Source organism: Aquarana catesbeiana, linkage group LG02, assembly GCF_042186555.1.
Source record: "Aquarana catesbeiana isolate 2022-GZ linkage group LG02, ASM4218655v1, whole genome shotgun sequence".
Classification (NCBI taxonomy): domain Eukaryota; kingdom Metazoa; phylum Chordata; class Amphibia; order Anura; family Ranidae; genus Aquarana; species Aquarana catesbeiana.
This window is the reverse complement of record NC_133325.1, coordinates 659,375,722-659,402,658: the sequence shown is the minus strand read 5'-3', so window position 1 is coordinate 659,402,658 and position 26,937 is coordinate 659,375,722. Positions and strand designations below refer to the sequence as shown.

General features: G+C 44.0%; 2 protein-coding genes across 6 annotated transcripts in view; both read left to right on the top strand.

Moving 5' to 3' along the window:
• TEKT1 (tektin 1) overlaps nucleotides 1-13,955 on the top strand; it is a 47,490-nt gene extending 33,535 nt beyond the window's left edge. For all 3 annotated transcript variants that reach the window (XM_073616595.1, XM_073616593.1, XM_073616594.1), the window contains exons 5-8: nucleotides 3,787-3,927; nucleotides 5,970-6,192; nucleotides 7,815-8,011; nucleotides 13,739-13,955. In XM_073616595.1, the coding sequence (XP_073472696.1) occupies nucleotides 3,787-3,927; nucleotides 5,970-6,192; nucleotides 7,815-8,011; nucleotides 13,739-13,898 (721 nt within the window). In that variant the 3' untranslated portion in view covers nucleotides 13,899-13,955. The remainder of the gene's footprint in view (nucleotides 1-3,786; nucleotides 3,928-5,969; nucleotides 6,193-7,814; nucleotides 8,012-13,738) is intronic.
• Nucleotides 13,956-18,037: 4,082 nt separating this feature from the next.
• The window catches only part of POM121 (POM121 transmembrane nucleoporin), a 61,082-nt gene continuing 52,182 nt past the window's right edge, over nucleotides 18,038-26,937 (top strand). The window contains exon 1 of one of the 3 annotated variants that reach the window (XM_073616592.1): nucleotides 18,038-18,667. In XM_073616592.1, coding sequence (XP_073472693.1) covers nucleotides 18,210-18,667 — 458 coding nt within the window. In that variant the 5' untranslated portion in view covers nucleotides 18,038-18,209. The remainder of the gene's footprint in view (nucleotides 18,668-26,937) is intronic. The other 2 variants (XM_073616590.1, XM_073616591.1) reach the window with 2 other exon arrangements.

Here is a 26,937-nt window from a genome sequence, read left to right as displayed (position 1 = left end):
TGTTTTTGGTTGTTCTTCAAGCATTTTATTCCGATCTAGCAGATTGACATGTTCAATCTGGTTTTTTATCCAATCTTCATTGTAGCCTTTTGCTTTGAATCTTTCTCCAATAACCTGTGCTTGATTTCGATAATCTTCTTCTTTCGTACAATTCCTTCTCAGTCTGGTGAATTGGCCCTTAGGGATGTTGTATAGCCACGGTTTAAAATGACAGCTATCTGTCGACAGATAGCTGTTAGCATCTACTTTTTTAAAATGCGTCTTGGTGACTATTTTCTGTCCTTCCAGACTTATATTCAAGTCTAGGAAGTCTATTTCCTTCTCTTCAATTCTCCATACCAAATTGATGTTTTTTGTGTTGTCGTTTAATTTATTTAAAAAAGCTTCCAAACTCTTTATATCACCATTCCACACTATCACTACATCATCTATGAACCTTTTATATAGCGTGAGTTCGGCGGGGGTATTTGTATATACTGCAGTTTCTTCCCACTGCGCCATAAATGCATTTGCCACTCCTGGTGCAAATTTGGCACCCATAGCTATTCCCACTGATTGTTTAAAGTAGGTTTGGTTGTGCCAAAAATAATTGCATTTCAGGCAGAAGTCTAAACACTTCAACAGGTACTTTCTTTGCTTACAAATTAGGGTGCTATATTTCCTTAGCAACCATTTTGTAGCTGAAATCGCATCATAGTGTTGTACTATTGTGTACAATGATGTGACATCCGCGGTGGCCAGTAATGTGCGTCCCTCTAATACTGGTACTTCGTTCAGAAATTGTAGTGTGTGTTTGGTGTCTTTTAGATACGCTTGCGTTTGTTGGACAGCTGGTTGTATAAAGTAGTCAATGTATTTTCCCATTCTTGAAGTGAGTGAATCAATACTGTTGACTATTGGTCTTCCGGGAGGATTCTCTTTATTTTTGTGTATTTTGGGAATGGTATAGATTATCGGTATTCGACAGGTTTCAGGTATTAGATATTTACTTTCTTTCGAATTCAAGATATTTTTCTTCTTTCCGAGATCCACTATGGCTTCTAGTTGTTTCTTGTATTTTGAGGTTGGATTTCCAAGTAGTTTAGTGTACGTGGTTTCATCTTGTAGCTGCCTATTGAGTTCAGTTAAGTACTGTTCTTTAGACTGTAGTACTATTGCACCTCCCTTATCCGCCGGCCTGATTACAATATCTTTCCTTTCTGTCAGGCGTTTTATACCGTTTCTTATATGTATAGGGTCTGCGGCTTTTTTAATCTTTATCTGATCTATGTCCTGTAACACAAGATTTTTGAAGACTTCCACATTCTGGTTGTTCGTGATCTGTGGGTTGAATAATGAGGCATTTCGCAGTGTGCTATGTACTTCTGGTTGTGTGGTTTCAATCCTTGAATTTTCTGGCTTCCACAAATTGTTCATCATATATTTTTTAATGTTAATTTTCCGAATATATTTTTGTATTCCAATGTATGTGTTGAATTTGTTGAGATTACTTTTGGGTGCATGTTTCAAGCCTTTGTCAAGTACTGCCAACTCTTCTGTTGTTATTTGTTTCCCACTTATATTGACTACATTTTCTCCAATTACATTCTTCTTCTTTTGGAATCTCTTCCCTGATCTTCGTCCCCTCTTTGTTCTGGGGTATTTCTTCTTTGTTCTTCTTGGGGTCGTCTCCTGGGTGAGTGGTATTCTTCTTGAGGGGGTCTTTGTGGTGAGTAATCTCTCCTCTCTCTCTCTAAAAAAGGCCTTTGTGTATTATAGATTTGTTGCTGTCCGTGATAGTACGAATCCGCGTAATGATATTCCTGATCATTTCTGATAGGCTCAAATCTATTATACGTGGGGATCGGATAACGTCCATATCCATCATGATATTCATGTTGATATGATGATGTTCTGTTGTCTCTGGTATTTCTTTCATTGTGTTGCCAGTTTCTATTATTAAACGGTTTTCTGAAAGGTTTCTTTCCTCCTCTTTTTGGAGTGTGTTGCCCGTATCCATAGCTATTCCTTTGGTTATAATTAGTTCTTGGTGTGCCTCCATATGTATCCCTTTCATCTCTTCTTCCATGGTTGGGGCCGCTTGTATTGGATCTCTCTGTGTATGTACGTGGTGTTCCCATTCGTCCACCTTTATCTTCCCACCTAGGAGGGTTAAGAACATGTGTGGTTGTGGGGTCTTGGATCCTAACTTCCCTTTCCGGAGTTGAATATGCGGATGAAGGAGGGTCGGGTTCAACTTTACTTTGCCATTTGAAAACTTGATTGGTTTTGTAATCCGTTACATCCCTTTGATATTTTTTCATTTTTCGATTTTGTACTTCAAGGTCTTTGGTTATTAGATCCTTATTGAGCTGAGTTGCCAATCTTTTGAAGTCGGCTGTTTCTTTGAATGGTTCCATTTTTTGTTTAATTTCTTCTATTTGTTGTTGCAATATTATGGCTTTCTTATGTTTACGTCCAAGTAGGAATTTTAAACCTTCAATGCTTTTATCATTATAGAACGCAAACCATTCTTGCATCGATTCTTTATCGGTCAGTCCATCATTGGGTGGTACTTCCCACCTTAATCTCCTAGGGACCATATTTTCCCTAATATATCTCTCGAATGTGTTAGTATCCCACCATAGGTTGATCTTTTTTTCCATATGGTGTCCTAATTTTCTAGTCATACTTTCGAGGTCTGTGTTGCGTGTTTTATTTAGTGGGTTGAATACCTCATCTAAATTAACTTTTCTATTTTCAATATAGGTAAATACATCCATGTATGCTAGGCGGCTACCTAGTTCGCCTAGCAGCAGCGCCGGTCCTGAACTATAAAACTTATATAGTGGAAACTGAATGTAAAGTTGGATTGTTCCAGTTGAATGGTTTACAGTTCATGGAATCAGCCATTACATTGTGCCCATGATGAAATGCATAAGGCTCGTGTTCGTGGGAACTTGCAAACTTTTCTTCCCTATTCAAGTCAATATGAATGCAAAAGCATCTCAGAAGGAACTATCTCGAATGCAAGCAAAACACTGTACACTCATTTACCCTGCTCTTATTGCAATGGCAGCAGAGAAGCTGTGTTCAATGTGACGTGACATTAATAACCCCCAGTTAATCTAATCAGCCCTAATATACTACTCCTTCCCCTTCGCTATTCTTTTTATCTTTTTTATTTTTTATAGTTCTATTTATTTTTTTTCTTACCTTGAATCTTAACCTTTTAATCATTTGTATCGTTAGTTCTTTAGGGGTCTATTTATAAAACATTAATTGGACAAAAATCACACACATTTGTGCATGCTGTACAACTTTTCCCCATATTTTCTGTAACAGATGAAGTCCTATCATTGTCATCTAGTGACCGAAATGCAGTATAGTTTTCTGAATTATTCTAATGAGATAATAATATACCACATTTTGATACAAGTAACCCTGTGCTAACAAGGGGTCAGGATAACAGAGAAACTATGTAACATAAACACTATCATACGGTAGTAGGATATTCTTTGATATGTTGTGTGGACATTGTGGGTGCAATCTGCTATTTGCAACCGGATACTATTACCGCTAGCGCTACAACTTTATTATTTTACTTATTAAGGACTGGAAATATTGTCTTTTTAGCAGCTGCTTTTGTACGTAGATTGTTTTTATGTAGTATGTTAACACAAATATGTCAGCAGTGGCAGCTCCCATATTTCTACCCTAGCAGATGACTTTAGAGCTATAGAGCCTCTTTGAATGCAGAGCTGTGATGTTGGTTCACTCATGAGAAGATTTCTCTTATACCTGCAGGCTGAGCCGATCCGCTAAATACTCCCTGGAAAAGGACCTGAAAGACAAGTTCCAGGCTTTGAAAATTGATAATCATTGCAGCACATTCACAAACAACACTCCAGCCATCGGATATGCTTCCAATGTTGTGACGGTCCAGAGGTACATACATACATACATACATACTCATGTTTCCATGTGCAACTTGGTGAGGTGAACAGTGATGACCATTCATAGGCTGGAATTTTGTTTAAAGCTCAACTCCAGGAAAATTTGAATGCACCCACACTACAGGTGTTAACTGCTTGTTTATTCTAAGGGAGTTTAAAAGCACATTGACGCACCCGATTCTCTGCTCCCCTGCAGATGGCTCTCTGCCATGCTCCGGAGGTGGACTGTTCCTCAGCATCATCACATCCAATGCAGGGCTATGGACCCTGCACTCGTCTTGATGATGCCAGGACCTTAGATTGCTGGAGCATGAGGGAAAAAACACTGCAGGGATTGGTCTGGCAGGGCGGAATTGTTTACTTAAAGAGGAGCTCCAGTCTCAGCCCAAAAAAATTTAAAGTCCACAGCTACAAACACTGTAGCTGCTGACTTTTAATATAAGGACACTTACCTGTCCAAGGATTCAGCATTATCCTCGCCCAAGCTGATTCTTCAATCAGCTTTAGGCCCAGGCACTGGTATCTTGACTAAGGGTTTCCCGCTGCACTTTGTGAATGGTCCTGCAGTCTTCTGGGACTTGTGATATGTCCCAGAAGGCTGTTGGGGAAGGAGGGGGGGCAGAAATTCCGCTTGGATCGCCGCGGTGAATGGGAGTGGGTACCTGTCAAAACCTGGTTTCCGCGCCCCCCCCCTCCCCCCCCCAAAAAATTTCAAATATGGGTGAAGTTCAACTTTAAATCTTCTTTTCTATGCCCCCTAGATCCAAATGAGCAATTAACCCTTGCAGTGCAGGCGTAGCCCCGCTTCAAAGGAGAATTTTTAAGTTTCCAAGAGTTGGGCTTCAAGGGCACTGATAACTTGCTATTTCTGTTGCATTTGGACTGGCTTATCACCATTGATACAGTCGGTGATAAATAACTATAAGGATGCCTACATACATAAGGGAATATTTTCCCTATCTAAAGGGCCGCACATTGAATATTCATTTTTAGAGACAGCACACAATATGATATAGACAAAGACTATGGACATGATAAAAAAGATGGTAAGAGACTGTGGACCAGTAGTGGCTGGTTCTCCTTTGGTCGGGGGGTCGGCAAACAGACCTGACCCCAGCCCCCCCCCCCCCGGCCGTCTTTAATATTGATTGCACCCTGGGCAAACATTTTCTTGGGCCCTCCGAAATCCACTTATTAACTATTTGCGGGCTCAAGGGCAGCTGCTTTGGGCCCCACAACAATGACTGGGCCTGGGGAAGCTGCCCCTTTTGCCCTGCATTAAATATGGCTCTGCCCCCCGTCGCTCCAGCCCACCACCCCACACTAACCCCCCCCCAACACCAGTCATGGCACATGCAAAACTGTCCAATAATGACAAACAAGAGAATCCAGCTGCAGTGGATTACTTACCTTTTGAGGTATGGGTGACCTGCAGCTCCTACTTCTCCTGAAACACAAGAATCCCACTGTCTCCCCTGCTCCTAGACAGAGTCGGCAACACAAAAGCTGTGTTCAGGGTAAGAGAAGAGGGATCTGCTTGCTGAGGCGGCGGTGGCTTCCCCCCTCCATCTCCTCCATGTCCCAGTCGTCGCTTGTCCTTCTGGCCAATTGGGTCTTAGGACTCCCGGCCAATGGGGTCTCAGGACCCGCTTCCTGATTGGCCGGAAGGAGAAAAAGCAAAACATTAGCGAATATTAATTTGCTAATGCCACACAACAGGGTAGGCTTAGGGGGCAGTTCTTGGCGCCCTGAGCCCACTCTTTTTTGAGGCCAATTAGAGCCTCAGGTTCTAATCATGTGCTTCCAAAAAAAAAAATCCATAGAAGTCCAGCGCCCCTGGGCCCTGGTGCCCCTAATGAGCGGCCAAAATAATACAGAAGATGGTCAGAGACTGTGGACATGATACAAGAGATGGACAGAGACTGTGAGCATGCTGCAGTGCTGCAGGAGACTATGAACATGCTATAGGAGTTGTTGCTTTCTAATATAATCTCTCGGTATTAGGTAAACTAAGCATTATTTTTACATTTCCAGCTCAGTCAACCCAGTTGAATGGGAGGATTTTAGCAACACAAACATTGTGAAAGCAGAGAAGCAGAGAAATAGCTCCGTAGCCCTTCGGACCCTTATTGACAGCATCTTGTCTGAAACAGCCAGCGATATGCGCAAACAGTGTGATACTGTCAACGTTGCCCTGAAAAACCGTGTTGCAGAGACAAAGGATGCAAAAAATAAGTTAGAAGTGCACTTAGCTAAGGTAAATAGACATGGTTTTACACTCTAAAATTGTTGTATGATGCTAAATCATTTGCTTACATTTTTCTTCTTCTCAGTCCCATCTACTGCTGGGCAAGCCTGGAATCAGCATTAAAATACTATTTCATACTTTGTTGCATCTTGGAGTTGCTGATTATTCATGGGCTCTTTGCAAATTTTTTATGTCTACATGAATGCACTGCAATGATGGCTGTATGACAATTCTCAGGTTTCCTAATAGTGAGCATAAGGTGTGTTTTAAAAAACACTTGTGTCCCTCGGAAAAAAATGATGTGTTCATGCAAGTTACAATTAAGAAATGGAACAGTGTTATCACTTTATGAGAGCAAGTGCCTGAACAAGGAAATTTATGACAGAATCACCAGGTATACTTAAAATAAAGCAGATTTAAAGTGGTTGTAAACCCCCGATTGTCACTTTTGCCTATAGGTAAGCCTAGAATAAGGCTTACCTATAGGTAGTGGAAATATCTCCTAAACGTGAGCCGTTTAGGAGATATTTACCTTGTAGTGCGCTGATGATGTCATCGGCACATGCGCTGTGAAGAAACGGACCTCCGTGCCATTTCTTCACTCGCAAGTGCCGTGACTGACTGCTCCCACGCGCATGCGCAGGAGTGACATCACGCGGCTCCGGCCAGTCACAGAGCCATAGTCCGTGGCCCCGGAAGGAAGAGGGGCGAAGATGGATGTTGCCACCAGCGGGGATAGCGCGGGCTTCATTTGCAGGTAAGTGCGACATAATGGGCATTATGCTTTTACTATGCAGGGGAAAAAAAGAGGAAGTAAAAGGGTTTACTTTTACATCAGGGTTTACTTCCTCTTTAAAAAATATTGAAAATTACTTCAGTAGTAACGTAGTAAAGCTTATATGAGATTTTAGTGATTGGATTTACGTATACTTTAATACCTGGCTGTAAATGTATGGTCAGGGCTGGGTTTACCATTGTAGCACTCACAGACCAGTGCCTAGGGCAGAAAGAGTTAGAGGAGCAGCATCAAGTCTCAAATTTTACAGTTTTTGATAACTTATTCCTTATTTTGTTTCCTTCTTCTATTAACCCGTGGACATTTATGACTAAATTCAGCAAGAAAGCTGTAGGTAAAGGGAGTATAGGGGGTGTTGAGAAGATTCAGAAGGCTCTTCATAGCTCAGAAAACCTAAATTTTCTTTACTCAAACAAAACATAATAATGATGTGACAATAAAAAAGTGTTTGACCCAACTCTAATCGCAATAAAGATGGTGACAAAGCCAGAAGATGCCGCAGAAGAATTTTAGCCTGCCTGTCAACCTGCACTAAGCAAATAGGTAGGCATGCAATTATTCTTCATGAAAACTGTGGACCCAGTGAAGAGGTCACCCAACATGCTACCATGATTACCAAAGGCACCGAAGGACACCTTTCTGGGTTCTGAGGTCTATTTTTTTTATATACTACTTTGATAAAGGATCTTTTTTTTTTTTTTTTTGTGTATACCACACCTATTTCTAAAAAGTAGAACAAAGACAGGGGCACATGTGATCAAATAATTTCAATGCCCATTAAATAATATGAGATTATCTTTTTCATAAGATCTATTTTGAAACATTTGTTTCTAAGGTTATGGATGAGATCACTTCACAGGAGAAGAACATAGAAAACCTGAAGAAAGCCATTGCCGATAAGGAAGGTCCAATCAAAGTGGCTCAGACCCGCCTGGAGACAAGAACACTGAGGCCTAATGTAGAGCTCTGCCGAGACCCTGTCCAGTACAGACTCATCAGTGAGGTTCAGGAGATTTCCACAAATGTTGAAAGGTTAGAAAAACCTGATGTTCTCTCATGTGCTAGTTTTTAGCACAACATTGTTGATTTGTTTTCAAATATATTCAAGATGAACCTGCTGAAAAGTTGGTAATAATAGTTTTGGGCTGCTGTAATTGTGATCTAAACATCCACAAATGATGAGACCCTTGACTCCCGACAAACAACCGATGTTTAGTGTATGCTAAATCACTTTTTATTAGTAGGATGATACTATCTTTTCACTATTCTTCTTTTGTGCTGTTTCAGAATAGCCAATCTGAATAGTCGACTAGGTGTCCTGAGGTCATCTGCTGTGATAATTTAAAGCCTAACTTGCCCCCCCCCCCAAACACACACACTTATTGGAGCACTGCTGCACCCTTAAAAAATAAATCAATATGCTTCCCTCACTTAACTTCAGTCAAGTCCAGTAACATCACGTTATTATCTATTCTTCCTCCAGCAGTGAGCAGATTTAAATGCTGCAGACACCACTCTACAGTATTCTCCTCTGAGCCTGAGTTTGGGGGGGGGGGGTTGTAGGAGCTGCAGTACTTTTTTTCAGCAGATTGTGCCTGCACACCACCCCTAAGCAGAGGTGTGAACTGGGCACATAGGAGATAAGGCATTTTGCCTCCATGTAGTGGGACTGCATTGAAACAGCTGCAATCAGTTTTGCAGCATACAATACCCATACAATATATACCTTGCTAATACAACAACACTGTAATTGAACAAATGTATCCAGACCAGGAGTGATAAATCCAACATAGGAGAAAAATAAAGAAAAACACACTTTTTTAAGCATCGTTAATTAAGCAGTTGATGTCCAGCTCTACATTTTAAGCCCTTAGGGCGCAGGGTGTCCATATTAAAAATACATCTCCTTTTATTTTTGTGAAATGCACTTCACCCTATTTACTCCTCTTTAACGGGGTCTCCCTTTCAATCCACCAAAATTTTAAGGTGCTAGGGTCTCTGTTGTGCACATCCCTGTAACGAAACACTGTTCATATACCCAATTTCTATATCCTGTATATGATAAGAAATTAGCTTGCACCATGGTCTTTTCATGTCCACACCGACATTGAAGGGCATAGACCACATGTGTGGTGTCACAAGAAACAAAACCTTGGATGTCAAATACTTTATCTGTCTGTGTGGAGCAGAAAGTTTTTCTCCCCCTCTGGTTAGATCTATTGGGCTTCATTCACACGGCCGTATGGAAGCAGATGTGTGGGCTCAATCCCGAGCCGGGCTGTATGTGTGTGTATAGGCAAACATAGCATGACTCACCCTCACACTCTGCTCACAGGATTTGACTGACAGCAGCAGGAGCCAGTGGCTCCTGCTGCTGTCAGCCAAGCCTGTGAGGGAGGGGAGAGTTGATAAGAGCTGCTGCAGACAGAACAGCTCTGGATCATGAATAAAGCAAGTATTTAAGGGGGGCTGGGGGTAGCTGCTAATAAAAGGGTTTTTTATCGTAATGCAAAGAATGCATTACAATGGATCTCCACTTACCCACCCCCATTCTTTTTCTTTTACCCCCGCTTACTGTGAGGTAGGTGCTGCACATTTCAGATAGTCACCCATCCAGCGTATCCAGCACCAGGGCTGGACTGGGACAAAAATTTGGCCCTGGACTTCATCCAGGCCGGTCCACTTTAATTTTGCAAACACGCACAAAAACAGTATATAAACTATATGCAAATGCACAAAAAAGCCTCTCAGGTTCGCCAGAGAGCCTGCCCCTTACATTAGGGTTCCCAGAGTGCCTCCCCCCTTCATCAGGGTCCCCAGAGACCATTTACCTTTTTAAGGTAAAAAAGGTTTGCCTTTGGAACCACTTTCACTTTACAGCCTTTACATCTACAACATGCAAAAAACCATTCATAATCCACAAGAGTTTTCTTTATGATGGGTCAACAACATTGTGTACCAACTTATTTTCAAAATTAGGAGCTGTATAAAAACTTAGGGGTTCTAGGGAGAAGTGGACCCAAAACTTGATCAATCATTAGAATATGCCAATTTTTATTGAAGATATTCTCTGTCTCTTTAGCATTAAAACCAGCAAAGACGCCAGTGGCGGCTGTTTTTTTTTTCTTTTTTGGGGGGGGGGGATGCGGTAAACAACCACTCAAACCCCTCCCCACCCACAAGCCCCCCCCCCTCCGTTGGTTGGTTCTATGGGCGGCGGGTTGCGGGCTCCTACGGGCGGTGGTTGGGGCTCCTACAGGCGGCGGGTTGTGGGCTCCTATGTCCTCTCTGCATCACAGCGGCTTCCTGCCGTGCGGCTCCTCCCTCCTCCTCCTAGGCGTCCAATAGGATCGCCTGCCCTTTCAGCCAATCTGGTGACCGGTGTCAAAACCTGCTTCCTGATCGGCCGGGAGGAGGATCAGTGTTACAACAGCGAATATCGATTCACTGTTGTAACACATCTGGGTGGGCTCGGAGCACACTATCTGTGTGCTGAGCCCACCCTATATTGAAGCCTATTAGAGCCTCTGGCTCTAATTGGTGCTTTAAAAAAACAGCCCCTCCGCATTGGAATCCATGCACCGGTGTCCTGTAAGGGGCCGAACGCATGGATAGGGGAGGTGGTGATGGATGGGGGGGCGGCGCCCGTGCACCCTTAATGAACGGGCCACCCCTGGATGAAGCCCCATTAGTGAAAACCTTACTTGGGAGCTTCCTGTTTGCTGTTTCTCAACTGCTCCCTAGGAATATTAAGAACCTCCCAAGTGACCCTATCTATTTCAGCCTTGTTCAACAAACCTATCCTTTTAAAATTGTAGCTTGATCAGAGTTTTATTCTCATAGATCAATGCTAGTACATGTGCACACATGTACTAGCATTGATCTATGTTTTTATTGCTTTTTACTGCACTTTGTACTGTTTTTTTGTATGTGAGCATATACAGTATTTTCACTGAATACTAATGCTGTACTTGATGAGGAGTCTGTATATTTTTTTAGTTCATATAAGATGGTACCCTCCTTGGCTGCAATGGATAGAAGGGTTTAGTCCTGCTTTAACCACTTACCCACTGGGCACTTATACCCCCTTCGTAACCAGACCAATTTTCAGCTTTCAGTCCTCTCACATTTTGAATGACAATTACTCAGTCATGCAACACTGTACCCATATAAAATTTTTGTCCTTTTTTGCACTCAAATAGAGCTTTCTTTTGGTGGTATTTAATAACTACTGGGTTTTTATTTTTTGCGCTATAAATGAATAAAGACTGAACATTTTGTAAAAAAAATGAATTTTTATTCATTTCGGTTATAAAATTTTGCAAATTAGTAATTTTTCTTTATAGATTTTGTTCAAAAGTTATACTGCTACATATCCTTGGTAAAAATAACCCAAATAAGTATATATTTGGTCTTTGTGAAAGTTATAGCGTCTACAAGCTATGGTGGCAATCATTAACAATTAATCACACCTGATGTACTGATGGCCTATCTCATTTCTTGAGGCACTAACAAGCCAGAAAAGTCCAAATACCCCCAAATGACCCCTTTTTGGAAAGTAGACATTCCAATTCATTTAGTAAGAGGCATGGTGAGGTTTTTTTTTTTTAAGTTGTAATTTGTACCCACAATTCTTTGCAAAATGAAGATTTTGTTTTTTTACTTCACAGAATTGTATACCAAGTTATTTCTCACACACTGTATAGGCATACTTGCAATTACACCCCAAAACACATTCTGCTACTCCTCCTGAGTATGGTGATACCACATGTGTGAGACTTTTACATAGACTGGTCACATACAGAGGCCCGACATGCAAGTAGCACCTCCAGGCGTTCTATGAGCATAAATTTCACATATAATTTCCTGACAATCACACTTTTGAAGACCCTGGAGCACCAAGACAATAAGAACTTCCACAAAATGATCCCATTTTGGAAAGCAAACACCCCAACGTATGAAACCCCAATGAAAACTTTTTTTTTTTTTTTTTTTTTACACAAAGTTGTTGATTTATAAGACATTTCTAAGACACAGATGGGCATTATTGAGGCACAGATGGGCATTATTGAGGCATGGATGAGGCATTGATAGGCATAACTGAGGCACAGATGGACATGTATGGGGCACAGATGGGCATGGGTGAGGCACGGGTGAGTACTGCTGCAGTCTCCCTCCTCTCCTCACTCGCTGTACCGATCGGTGTGTACAGCATGCGAGAGCCAGTTTGTTGACAATTGATTGCTCCGTCATTGGACGGAGCGATCATGTGGTAAAGTGCCGCTGTCTTTGGCCCTTTACCATGATCCATGATGCGGACATTGCCAGGTGCATGCCCCAGGGGGCACTCTGGAAGCGCGATTCTGGGAGGACATCCCTGTTCGCCCTTCCAGAATAAGCCGACGGTGCTGTAGCCGTCATTCAGCTATGGCCTGGTCGGGAAGTGGAACTTATACTCACTGATTTAACTGTTTCCCAAAACGGTAAGGCCTCTTTCTCACACACGTCATCTGTTCAGTCACATTTTTTACTAAGAAAAAACTGATGAACAGATTCAGATTATGACCCCTTACACACAGGAGGGGCTCTGTTGGAGTCTGCCTGCTCAGCGGGGAATCTGTCTGCTGATCCCCTCTGAGCAGCTGGATGGTTGGCTCATGTTGGTTTTTTTAATGCAGAGCAGGCACAGACAGCCTGCTCCCCTATATGGGTGGCCAGATGTAAACGGACCGCCTGTCCATTTACACCCAACTGCCATCCGATCCAATCTGCTAGACGGGTGGGGAACGGAGTCCCATTTGTCTATTTTTAGCAGACAGGATCAGATCTGATGTCCGCAGGTGTCAACAGACAAATGTCCGTTGACACCAGTTACTCCATAGAGGAGACCGGAGGGTCCAATCGGCCTCCTGTGTGAAAAGGCCCTACATCAGTTGATATCAGTTTGCACATCTGTCTTCAGTTCAGTTTATTAGGCCTAAAAAAGGACATTAACAGAACAGATCTGGACGGCATCCGTTTACATCTGTTCCATTCTGGTTCAACAGATCTGAATGTTTGCTGTTCCATTTAAAAAAATTGAACTAAATGGCCATGGACGTAAATGGATGAACATTTGTTTACATCTGTTTTCCCCCCAGAAATGACTTGCTGTCCGTGTTTCTTCCATCAGTGGACAGACAGAATGCTCATGTGAAAGGGGCCTTACTTTCAAGGCATGCCTCTGCTGATAACGGTCAAATTTGCCACTGTTTATATCTGCTCTCAACCGATTTTTCAAGCCCTCAAATAGCTGGTGTCATAACTGATCACATGTGCAGCACCATGGCAACTGTAGATCACACAGAAGCTAAGATGGTGTCTTCCTTGGCTGTAAAGGATTGGAGGGTTTTGTTCCGCTTTAAGATATGGTCTGAGGGCCGGTTGTAGCTTTCTGTTCAAGATGCAATATAGAAATGTGCTGGCACCATAACAGAGGAAAAAATTGAGCCCCTGAAATTGTTCCACATAATGTAATAAGAGGAGTCATAACCCTTTCATATAAGAGCAGCTCCCCTCCAAAAAGCTACTATCACTGGGAAAAGTATATTTCCATATAGGACAATTCGGTATCCAGTCTGGTGGTGGGTTTTCCTGGTGAAATATTGAAGGCTCCATAGGCCCTTTCAATAAGTTTGAGCTGAACCTCCATCCTGTTTTCATGTATTGAATTTCTTCTTTAAACATATAAAAGTCAACAATTTGTCTTTTTGTTTGCAGACTGCGTGAAACGCTAAACCAAGCAGAAGCTGAATTAAAAGGCTTGATCCGTAACCAGCTATCTTTAGAAGAAGAAATTCAGGTTAAAGAGAATACCCTGTACATTGATGAAGTGATATGTATGCAGATGAGAGAAGCTATATCGATCAATAATTTTTAATGTTTTGGCGGTAATTTTTCAACATACAAACGTAAAATAAAATATTTTTGTGCTGTGGCCAGTTGTCTTCTATGTCTACAATAAATATTTTTTATGAAGAGAGCATGTTAACCACTTCAGTCCCAGAAGGTTTTACCCCCTTCACGACCAGGCCATTTTTTGAGATACAGCACTGCGTTACTTTAACTGACAATTGCAAAGTCGTGCGACGTTGTACCCAGATAAAATTGACGTCCTTTTTATCCCACAAATAGAGCTTTCTTTTAGTGGTATTTGATCACCTCTGCAGCTTTTATTTTTTGCGCTATAAACAAAAAAAGACAATTTTGAAAAAAAACTGTTTTTACTTTCTGCTAGAAAACCTATCCAATAAAAAAAATGTAAAAAATCTAATTTCTTTATCACGTTAGATAGATATTTAGACAAATACACCAACACAGAATGGCAATGGTATAGTGTACCACATCCTAATGTTGAAGATCTATATTTGGAAAAGAAGTATGGACTTATAGACACCAATAGTAAAAAATAAAAAGTTTTTTATTAGTAACAATTCACATATAAAAAGACATAAAAACATTACTGCAGCATCCTACAGTTTAGCATTGATATCTCCAACTTTAGCCACTGCCATTTCTCCACCGTGTTCCTGCGGCCGGGCTCAAAATGTTTGACATGTCTAATGCCCCGTACACACGATCGGACTTTCTGACAACAAAACCGTGGAATTTTGTTCGCAGGTTGTTGGCTCCAACTTGTCTTGCATACACACGATCACCCAAATGTTGGGCAACAATTACGAACGTAGTGACGTGTGGTTTTTCAGCTCTTTAGCGCCACCCTTTGGGCTCCTTCTGCTAATTTCATGTTAGTAGAAGGTTGGTGAGTGTTGATTTGTGCTTTTTCTTTTTGCGTTTTTTATTTTGCGCTATTATTATTATAATTATTATTATTCTTGATATCACTTGAAAAAAAAAAGCCTTTGAAAATTTGTTTGAAATAACTCCATCAGTATCACCAGCAAAGCAGCTTCATTATTATCCCATTAAAGAAGAAGAGTGCTGAATTTGGAGATTTCCTAATTTGCCACGTCACGGATGTTAATTCTCCATTACGAACGCTAGTTTACAAGACTGGCCGTTTCTGCTTCTGAGCATGTGTGGACTTTTGTGCACTGACTTGTGTACACACGATCGGACTTTCTGACAACAAAGTTTTGTTGGCGGAAAATTTGAGAACCTGCTAGGCAACATTTGTTGGGGGAAAGTCTGACAGCAAATGTTCGATGGAGCATACACACGGTCGGACTTTCTGACAACAAGCTCACATCTAACATTTCACGTTAGAAAATCCGACCTTGGATCTGTTTTGGCACACGTTGGTGATCACTTACAACTATGATACAGATGACTGGTCCCTAATTGACCAATTGTTCACCAATCAGTATTCCTATACTGAATTATACAAGTTTATACTACCAAGTGAGATGCCTTTCCAAGTTGATGGTACTGTTGACAGTCGTTAAATAAGCCCCTCTTTTATTATTTACGCTGAGAAGCTACTATTTGTACTATATCCAATGTCTTTGGGTATAGAAAAATGGAAATAAGCTCCTGAAGAAGCACACATCGCGAAACATGTAGAGCTTATCCATTATTACAACAAATTATTCCAGTCGTGCTGAATACTATCAGGGTCGCCAGATTCCTTGATCCTGATTCAGTGGCTAGAGTCGGAGATATCAATGTCAAACTGTAGGATGCTGCAGTAATGTTTTTATGTTTTTTTTTTTTTTTATATTATTATTTGTGAATTGTTACTAATAAAACCTTTTTATTTTTTACTATTGGTGCCTATAAGTCCATACTACTTTTCCAAATATATACCTTCATCAATTTAGGCCAATATTTATTCTACTACATGTTTTTGGTAAAAAAAATATCCCAATAAGCGTATTATGATTGTTTTTTTTTTTTTTACTAGTAATGATCAGCGACTTATAGCGGGACTGCAACATTGCGGAGGACAGATCAGACACTAAGTGACACTTAATGGGGACCGGTGACACTAATACAGTGATCCGTGCTAAAAAAAATGTGCACTGTCATTGTACCAATGACATTGGCAGGGAAGGGGTTAACATTGTGGGCAATCAAAGGGTTAAATATGTCCCTAGGGGGTGCTTTCTAACTGGGGTGGGGGGGTGCATGTACTGTAAGAAGATGGAGATCCGTGTTCATGCTTAGCAAAAACACAAGATCTCTGTCTTCTGTCACAGAACGGTGATCTGCCTTGTTTACATAGGCAGATTGCCATTCTGTCTGCCTTGAGAATGATCGGCGGGTCCTGGACCTGCTGATTGGCTCCCACTGTGTTCAATCACAGCAGGACCAGGTTACTGGCGCCTGTGGCCTCAGACCTGGAAGAAAAAAATCACGTACAGGTACGTGATTTTGCGCTAAAGGACGCTCTGCTGCAGTATATGTAAGTGGGGCAGTCCTTAAGCGGTTAAAATAATGTATTTTGTAAATAAAATGAAGAAATACATTACCACTAAATCACGTATACCTGAAACAAAACCAAAGGAATTCCCGGCTCAACTTACCGACCAGCCTTCTAACCAACCGAATTGTCCCGTCTAAAGCTGGATACACATTATACAATTTTTGTTGTTCAATTTCCTGTAGATCTACCTTCAACTATGTAGTGCAAGGGCCTGCATGTGCATTTAACGTGTTTAAGTTCGACCTCCATATTATATGGTTTTGGTATATCTAAAGTAAAGTTGTACAAGAAAATTGCTCAAAAATTGTATAGTGTGTAGCCTGCTTAACAGTATGCGTTAAAAACAAGGGTTTAGTTTGCACATATTTGCAAATGCATGTGTAAGCTACAGAGCCCTATCAAGGCACCCCAGTTTTTAATACATACTGTTAGACAGGACAATTTGGTTGGTTAGCAGGCTGGTCAATAAGTTGAGCAGAGAATTTCTTCGGTTTTGCATGGATTGCCCTTCCATGTGCTCCTTGCTGCAAAGGCCAGTTATAGGTGAGGGCAGTGGCCATTTGCACTGTTAAATTATTGGTAAGGCGGCGTACTGGACACCTTTGCTGCCATAGTACTATGTGCTGGGTGTCCAGTTCACCCCTGTGCCTTTAAGGAGGGGTGGGCTCCCTCCAGGCTCTCCACCTATCCATTATAATGCATGTGTTTCCACTGTGGGGACTCTCAGAATTTAAAGTTAGGACTTTAGATACTGGGGGGCTTTGACTGTGTAGATCAAACTATTTATAGCATCCTCCCTGACACAAAATTCAGCCTGGTTTTATCACGTCACAAGTTATCAGGCTGATAACAGAACGGAGCAGAAGAAAGCCACAGGACTCAGTGCTTTGAAGAGAGATAAGAAAACACTGCAGATATATGTGCCCAGTTTAAATTTCATGAATCAGGTTTACATCCACTTTAAGGCCTCCTCCCCGGCTCCTGTTTGTGAAACTGTGTTTTTGGGGAGGTGCAGGTACCCAAATTACACAGGTACCTGCTCCCACTTCCGCTCTGGTCGCCTAGTCGATGGGAAGCAGAAGCTCTCCCAGTCTTCTGGGACATATGACAGGTCCTAGAGGTCTTCTGGGCCAGTCACAGACCACAGCGCCGCTCACGCATGTTCAGTGGGCACCCAGCTGTGAAGCTGCAAGCTGTCACAGCCGGGTGCCCATAGTAGAGATGGCGGCGCCGCTGAGAGGACACAGCAGGGGTGAGTGGACCGCTGGACAGGTGAGTGTGTGTTTATTATTACACTTTTTATAGCTGCTGACTTTTAATAAACAAATGACTGGAACTACGCTTTAAGGGATGCTCCATTTAGGGTTCTTCCTCTGGTAATACCCCAAACTAAAGAGCACACAGGCAGTATCTCCCGGGTTAGAGGGCTCACACACCTCACTATTCCTCCTCCTCCAGAGGTCTACATAACTTTCACTCTTTATCAAACAACCTCGCACTCTCTTGATCCTCACATGTGACCAAATCTCTATTCCTGATTGGCTGAGGGGGAGCGCGCTCTGCTCATTCTCTTTATCACATGACTTTCAGAAAATCCAGTGACCGACTCCAAAGCGGGGCCAATAAACAGCCGGCGGAAGTGTCGTTCTTCTTCGGCTGACAAAGACAGGCTGCGGGAGTCATTTTGAAATGAATTTGTGGGCGTGACGTGGGCTCGTTGCCTGGTGACACGGGATGTGACGGCCAGGGGATAGCGGGCGCGGGGCAGGCTGGGTATTTAAGGCCTGGCGCGGCGCGCGGGGGATCATGTGTCCGTCCAGCGGGCACGGAGGAGGGTGGTGGGTAAGGTTGAAGCGGGTGCTCCGGGCCTGGCGGAGTCAGGAGGTGCAGCCGGTGCTTGTGCTCGTGCCCGCGGCCCTGCTTCTCCTCCTAGTGCTCTACTTCTTCCCTGTGCTCAGCGCTCTGGGGCTGTGTGCAGTCGGCGCCTGGCTTTACTATAGCACCTCGGGGACCGCCGTGTGGAGGCAGCTGACGGGAGGAGGAGGAGGAGCCTCGGGGAGGCGGCAGAGGCCTGTGGGATATAGAAGGCAGAGGGAGCCGGGCTTGAGGTGGACGCCTGCTTCCTTGCTGTTACTCATGGGCAGCTATCTGGGCAAACAGGACCCTCCGGCCCGGGCAATGGGCAGAGGAAGCAGGGAGCTGAAGGAGAGGTTATCCAGACCTAACCCCGCTGTGCCAACCCCTGCCAGGCGACTGTCTTTCAGGTGGGTATATTTTTTTGCATGTCTCCTGTATGTGCCTTCCAGCCAGGGGGGTGCATGGCTTGGCAGACTTAAAGTGATTGTAAGGGTTCATTTTAAAAATAACAAACATATCATACTTGTCTCCACTGTGCAGCTGGTTTGGCCTCGCACCTGCTCTATTGGGGTCCCTCGGCGGCTCCTCCCCACATCAGATAACCCCCCTAGGACAGTGGTGAACCTGGGCACCCCAGATGTTTTGGAACTACATTTCCCATGATGTTCATGCACTCTGCATTGTAGCCGAGCATCATGGGCAATGTAGTTCCAAAACATCTGGGGTGCCAAGGTTCGCTATCACTACCCTAGGAGAAGCGCTCTCCCGGGGGGGGGGTTACCGTGCGGGCACACTCCCGAGTCCATCATTCGGTGTCCATAGAGGCTGAATGCAGGACTCGGGCTGGTGCCTGTGTCATTGTATTTGACAGCAGCGGGAGCCAATGGCTGCACTGCTATTAATCTATCCAATCAAAACCCCGGGCAGAGAGACGGTGGGTCAAGTGCTAGGGCTCAGGTAAGTAAAACGGGCAGGCTGGTCACTGGCAGGTGTGTTTTCACCTTAACGCATAGGGTGAATTAGGGTAAAAAAAGTACCTTTACAACCCCTTTAAAGTTTTTAGCCATCCAAGGCCTCCCTCACATGCGGACATTGCATCCATGTCCCAGGCAGGGCCGTGTTTTACGGTCGTGGGGAACGCACAGGTGTTGGTGTAACACCCCCCCCACACACACACCTGTGCCGGCTGTCCCATTGTTGCCTATTGGGATGCCTCCAATCTGACCACCATGTGGGTGCACACTTCTGTGTTGGCATGTATACAAAGGACAAAAAAGGTAAATGTCATGTGTGGGTATACAGTAATTTAAGATGCAATCGACCTATCTCCTTACAGCCATCCATTTGTATTGTGTACGCCATGCATGCGGCTCCATGGGCAGCAGAAAGCTCCTGGGATTTTATGCGCTAGGATTTTGCAGCCAGCCTCTAAATGTCCATGTGTGTGAAGCCTTAGCTTCCATTGACAGGTGCATTTGACCTGTTTCAAACAGGTTTAGCATACTCCTAGACTTGTATGTCAGACCCTATGATCGGGGTTCTCAACCTATGGCCTGCAACCTCAATGCACTGGGATGGCCGGGTAGCCAAGCCCAGATTGAGATCCGTAGGATGCTGTCCCAGAGAATTGGAGTGCATGGAGCCGGCAGTGAGGGAAGCAGGTGGCCATGGAGAGAACAGGAGCTGCATAACTAAATGCTTCCTGTGTAGTGCTGGCTCCTGTCCCAGGAGGGGTGATACCAAGTGAATTTCACCTGGGAGCTTTCTAGCAGCCTCGAGAGTGATCCCAGCAGAAGCCTGAATAGGTCAGTGTATTAAACATCATACACTGCACTTTTGCAATGGGCATATTAGCACTTCTGAGGGGGGGGGGGGGGGGTTATTGGGCTGTTTTCATACTGATCCACAGGTGCAGTGCACTGAGACATGGCCTTCTATTTCCTGTGGGTTTGGTGTTCTTTCAGAACATGCCACACACTTGCAAGGTGTAATAGAAGTCAATGGCTCAGTGCAGCTAACCCACAGGAAAGCTGCAGGTGTAAACTGCAGCGTATTAGTGTGAAAGCAACCTTATAGGGGGCTCAGGACGGTAAGGGCTTGTATACATTTGCAGTTTGGGGGCAGTGAAACCCCATCACTTAAGTGACCCTTGCTCTTTCAAAGGTTGAGCACACCAACAGCTATATGCCCAGTGTGCATGGGGCCTAAAAATGAAGCTCCTTATCCTTTTGCTAAAGCTTTCTGAAGTGAGTCTAGTGTGGGGTCGAGCAGTTGACAGGTCAGCAGATGCTAGGGGAGTTCTGCCCTAATAACTGCACCTTCCAAATTTTTCTTTGAGTTTGGCTTAATGTGGTAGTAAATCCAGGATTTTTATTTCTATGTACAGCTTATAATAAAGGTTACCTGTAGATTAAATGAATATCTCCTAAATGTGTACTGTATAGGACAGGGATATGCAATTAGCGGACCTCCAGCTGTTGCAAAACTACAAGTACATCATGCCTCTGGGTGTCATGCTTGTGGCTGTCAGTCTTGCTATGCCTCATGGGACTTGTAGTTCTGCAACAGCTGGAGGTCTGCTAATTGCATATCCCTGGTTTAAGAGATATTTGCTTGTTTGGCAGCTGGTGACATTACCGGTGCATGCGTGCTGAGCCCTGGTTCACACCAGTGTGGCTTGTCATGCGACTTGACAGTTCAAAGTTGGATGACAAGTCGCACCCATTTGCAGCACCGGAACCGTTCATATTGCTCCAGTTGCAGTGACTTTGAAAAAGGTTCCTGCACTATTTCAGTGCAACTTGCATTGACATCTGTTAAATTAAGTCAGACAGATGACAAGCTGCACATGAAATCTCACTGCTTTTGAAGTCGCACTTAAGCAGCCTGTCTTTAAAATCGTATATGATGGACAAAGGAATATTTGCGCTTACCAAAAAAAGCACAGCAACCAAATGAATTAATATAAGTGCATGCGTAGTGACTGCTGCAACTTTAGATACTTAAAACAAAATAAACAGAAAAGTGCGCAAATCCAGTCCAAAAAAACGACTATGTGAATATATAAAAATGCGCAAGCAAAAAATAAAAAAACTCACCTTCAAATATGTGAATATATCGAACATAAAAAATAAAACCTATCAAACGTGTGATTTTAAAGAGTGTATAAACCCAAGAAGAGTCCATGTAGCATCAAAATGAACAGAGGCAAGTCCTTATATAGTTCTTTAAGAACCAGGGCATCTAATCTTCAATCCAGCAGTATGAGATGTAAGGAGTAATAATACAAACTGCTTACCAGATAGATATGTTGGATCTCAAGTGATGATCAGAAACGCCTGTGCATTAGCCTGCCGGCAGATCAGCTTGTAATAGTCTCACGACAAGTAGATGTATGCCTGTTGCAAAAGAACCATTGCAGGGAAACCTCACTCCTAGGATTGCTCATCACAAAAGCAAGAATCTGGAGAGTCAACTGCCATCAACAGGTAGCATGGAGCAGACCAAAAAGAATGTCTTTATAATCGCACTGGTGTGAACCAGGGCTAAAGGAACCGCATACCCATGCAAATTCCTTCAGAGCTCTGTGCTGTGGCATGATGCGTGCGCAGGAGTGATGTCATTGTGGTTCGGCTGTTCAAGCAGCTGCAGCCTGTGAACCTGGAAGGACGTCTGGGTGAAGATGGAAGCCTCTACAGTGGTGAAACTTGAGGGCTTCGCATCAAGGTAAGTCTTTCATAATGTGCTAGTATGCAATGCATACTAGCACATTATGCCTTTACCTTGCAGGGAGAAAGTGTTTTTTTTTTTTCTTTCCCCTGCAAGTTTGCTACCGCTTTAAAAGTTAAATAGCATTTTGATTTTTTTCACTTTAAAGTGGAACTAAACCCTTCTATCCTTTTTAGCCAAAAAGTGAGTGCACAAGCACTGACAGGTCTCCAGCAGCCGCAGCTGTTTGCGAGTTTCTGCACAGCTAGTGATTACTTGTGTGTGTCTAGCAGTGATCACTGCAGGTAATCGCAGGCTGTGTGGAAAGTCGTGAATAGCTGCTCTCATCCGCAGTTGTAAACAAGTTTTCTTCTGGTGTAAATGTAGCATTGTGCTTTAAGTGTTTTTATATTTGCTAAATCTGTTTCACTGGCTGTAGTATAGAGAAACACAACTGGACTTGCTGATTATTTTTTGGAACATTGCATCACTTATCCGAACAGCTTTTATTTCATCTGATGGTAGGGAATGTCAGAGAAAATGAAGAGCACAGGAAACACATGCAGCCTTTAAATCTCTCCTCTTCCACCATGGCTTCATTTATTGTTTCCCCTGCCATGGTGGAAGTGCATGCTGGAACCAGGGAGCTGCACTCTTTCCAAGGTGGAGGGAGAAGGCTTGCCTTAAGGTGTCTGCCTGGAGTGCAGTGACCATCCCAGCACCCTCCCAGTACAGGCGGGGGGTTTTCTGGGTCCCCAGCCTCTCCAGCTCAGGGGAAGCAATGGCCTGCAGGAGGTGTCTGAGTGCCCGGGGTCTGCTGGTATGGCTCAGGTTGCTGGGCGGTATGCCATTACTGGTCGGTGGCATGGCGGGTCCTGGCTGGCAGGTGATTTCATGTCTGGTGACGTGACGGAAAGTGGTTCCTGTTGCCTGGAACACAAAGGCTGGGTGGTGGGTCTATCGACCGGGGCTTCAGGTTTCTGGCCTCGATGACACCGGGTAATTTAAAACCAGATGTGTTCTTTCTCAGTCCCTGCTGCGCTCTCTAAGGATGGACAAGAGACCGACAGCTACGGTGGAAGCAGGTGCACCAGTCAGGCCCAGGTAAGAAGGGTACGGTGGTACCATAATTCTACTCCATATGGACTTATGCTTTGGTTATTTGTGTGATCCTCCCTGCAGGGAGCCTGTGGCTGCACAGTCAGAGTTAACTTCGCTCGGACCCTGCAGTTTGGACATGGTGGTTGCTGTAACTGGGGTTTTGCACTGCTCCGGGGCACCTTTTCCTTCTGTCTAGTGGTCTATTTTTTGCACTAAGGGCAGGAAAGTGTTAAGGGGGACCCTTAGGTGAATTTCGTTCATTGCAAGAAAAAGCGTTGGGAAAAACCAAGCATTCAAACCCACAAAGTCAGAGGAAATGCCCTTACTGCAAGAACCCCCTCATGGATTTGTGGCAGAAAGCAATATGCAGGTCCTGTATTAAGAAGTTGATTGAAGAGTAAACATCCCAGCAATACATTGACTTGTTCTCTTCAGTACGAGAGCTTACGAACTCATTGACTTTGGTCAAAACTATGCTGGTACAGAGCCCGGCAGGTCAGGTTGTGCCCCAGCATACACCGTCCAGCCCTAGGGCATCCACCTAGAACAGCAGAGGTAATTGACTCAGGGGATGAGGGGACAAGTACTCTTCCCTCAGGAATTCAGACGAGGAAGATGATAGCCAAGCCTCTAGGTACAAACTGTCACTGGAGAAAGTGGATAACCTTTTTGAGAGCGATCTACACTACCTTCAAGATCCAGGAGGAAAAGGTGCAACTGTTGGCTCATGATAAAATATACCAAGGACTAGATGACACTAAACAGTTTTTCCAGTCCATAGAATCCTCTTGGACGCAGTGAAGAAAGAATGGAAGGACCCTGAGAGAGTCCCCTTCCTTTCTAAGACCCTTAAGAGAAGGTTTCCCTTAGACGATAAGGAGTCGGAGGTATGGAATAAGAAACCCTGTGTAGATGCTGTGTTCTCACAGGTTTCCCGTCGCACAGGCCTAGCTTTTGGAGACATGGGGGGGGGGGGGGGGGGGGGGGGCGCGCGCTGAAGGATGCGATGGATAAGAGTGGACTCCCTCTTGAAAAAACTGTGGGATTCCACATCGGCCAGCCTCAAACAAGCTATGGCTTCCACGGTTGTTGCAAGGAACCTAGAATGCTGGATAAAGAAGCTGAAGAGCCATGTAGAGGCGGGTATGTCACAGATAGAACATTTGGAGTCCTTTCCATTAATGCTGAAGGCAGTAAAATACATGGCTGATGCATCAGCCGAATCGGTAAAGATGTCAGCAAGGTTGTCTGCGCTGGTGAACTCAGCCAGACGTGCTGTCTGGCTAAAAACTTGGTCTGGTAACCCAGCTTCCAAGATAAAACTATGTGGCCTACCTTTTTCAGGTGATCTTCTTTTTGGTCTAGACCTTGAAACGGTCTTAGACAGGACAGCTGACAAGAAAAAGGCTTTCCCTTCCAAAAAAACAACCGCTCAAGAAGAATTTTCGTGCTGTTCAACAGCCCCACAAAAAATAGGAATCAAGACTAGAAGAACCGTTGGGTCTCCCAAAGGGGTGTAAGGTGAGGAGTTCTCTTCAGATCCCCCAGACCAGCCCCCTAAGAACAAATGTCAATCCCCCCCCAGTGGGGGGGAAGATTGTCTGTCTGCCTTATACCTACAGTGGGACCAAACTACAAGCCTGTACGTGAAAAGCATCTCCCAGGGATAGTCTGGAGTTTTCAGAGACCCCTGCCCCCCAAGCAGATTTTATATCACAACTCTTCCAAAGGACCAAGAAAAAGCTTCCACAATGATGAACCTGCTGCAGGATCTGATTCAACAGGAAGTGATTATCCGGGTCCTAAAACATCAGGAAGGCTAGGGTTTCTATTCCCACATCTTGGTGAAAAAACCTTTGGGGAAGTATCGGTTGATTCTGAACCTAAAAATCCTGAACAGATCGCTCTGTTACAAACATTTCCGGATGGACACGCTCTATTTGATAACGAATTTAATGACTCCAGACTGTTTCTTGGCATCCCTAGATCTAAGGGATGCCTATTTACATGTCCCGATGGCTCAGGCTTCTTAACGCTTTCTTCGTCTGGTCCTCAACCTGGGGACTTCAGTTTGGCATCTCCAATTCAGAGCTCTGCCATTCGGACTTTCATCCTCCCCCAGGATCTTTACAAAGATAATGGCGGAAGCCCTGGAGGCTCTGAAGCTCAGAGGGATTTCAGTCATCCCGTATCTGGACGACCTGTTTTTTGCTGATTCCAAAGAACAGGTCTTGACAAATCTTCAGGCGTCTCAGGCTCACCTCAAGAACTTTGGGTGGTTCCTGAATCTAGAAAAATCAAATATAGTACCATTGCAGCAGATGAAATTTCTGGGTTATACGATAAACTCGGTGCTTCAAAAAAATTTCTGCCACGAGAAGATGAAGAATCAAACCAATCCTGTTTCAGTCTGATCAGCCATGGCAGTTTTCTAGAAATTCTCACGGTATCGATCACAGCCATACAGTGGGCCAGACTACATTCCAGACCTCTCAAGATGAATATCTTACAAAAACGGTCACACCAGGAGTCATTAGAAAAACAGATCAGGCTCACCTCAAATGAAAAACAGGTGCTCTGGTGGTAGAGGAATTCAACCAATCTGGCAAGAGGTCTCTCCTGGGTTTTTTTTCCCCTAGACAAGCGTCTAACAGAAGCTAGTTCTTGGGGTTAGGGAGCCCACCTGGATGGCCAACCTCCTCAGGGGCCCTAGTCCAAAGCAGAAGCATGAATTTCCTCAAGTTGGTGGGAACTGAAGGCCTTTTTTCTCTGTCCCTTAGCTTTTCAACTAGCAGTAAAGGGACATCATACAGGTTCCCTCGGACGATACAACTGCAGTAGCTTATGTATTGAAACAAGGGGGAACCAGGAGCAGAGGACTCCTGGAGCTGGACAGTCAGCTACTTACCTGGGCAGAACAAAATTGGCCTCATTGTCAGCAGCCCATCTAAGGGGATCCCAGAATCTGCTAGCAGACCTAAGCAGGAGAGTGATGGAAGCAGTGTGGAGTCTGGGCCAAGAAGCCTGGGGGTAACCTCAAATTGATCTGTTCGCAAGCCAACAGAAGTCAGGTACAGTTTTTCTCCACCGATAAGACCGGGCAGTAGGCATAGATGCTTTCACCCATCTGTGGCATTACCAGCTGTGCTACACCAAACCCCCCGATACCGTTAGTCCTAAGGAAATTCAGGGAGGAAAATGGCCAACTGATCCTGGTCACTCCCTTCTGGCCAAAGAGACCCTGGTTTGCGACATTACTAAACCTGGCTGCAAAACCTCCATGGAAGCTGCTGCCCAGAAAGGACCTGCAAACACATAGATCCGTGAACCATTCGGCAGCAGACCGGTTACATCTAACTGCTTGGTTTCTGAAGAAGACCTCCTAAAGGCCAAGGGACTGTGATAAATTCGTGAAGACCCTACTCTCCAGTAACTCAGGCCATATACCTGAAAATTGGAAAGTTAAATTCCTGGTGCACTTCTAAAGGCCTCCAGGTCCAAAATTGTCAGTCTTAAAATTTATCCATGACAGGATGGAGAAGCGGCTGGCAGTCAGCACTTTGAAAACCCAGGTGGCGGCTCTATCATATATTTTTTTTTTTTTTTTTTTTTTTTTTTTTTTTTTGTGCGCTTGCATGGAATAGGCCGGTAGCCCTTAAAGTTTTTCCCAGTTGGGATTTGTCTGTTTTTTACGGGGTCTCACGGGAGCTCCATTTGAACCCTTACAAGAAGCATCCTTAAAAAGCTTGGTTCTTAAAACAATTTCTCTGGTAGCCATCACGTCGGCAAGTAGAGTCAGCGAGCTTCAGGCCCTGGCAGTCACAGAACCCTCCTCCTCTTGGTTTTTTCAGACCAGGTAATCCTTCAA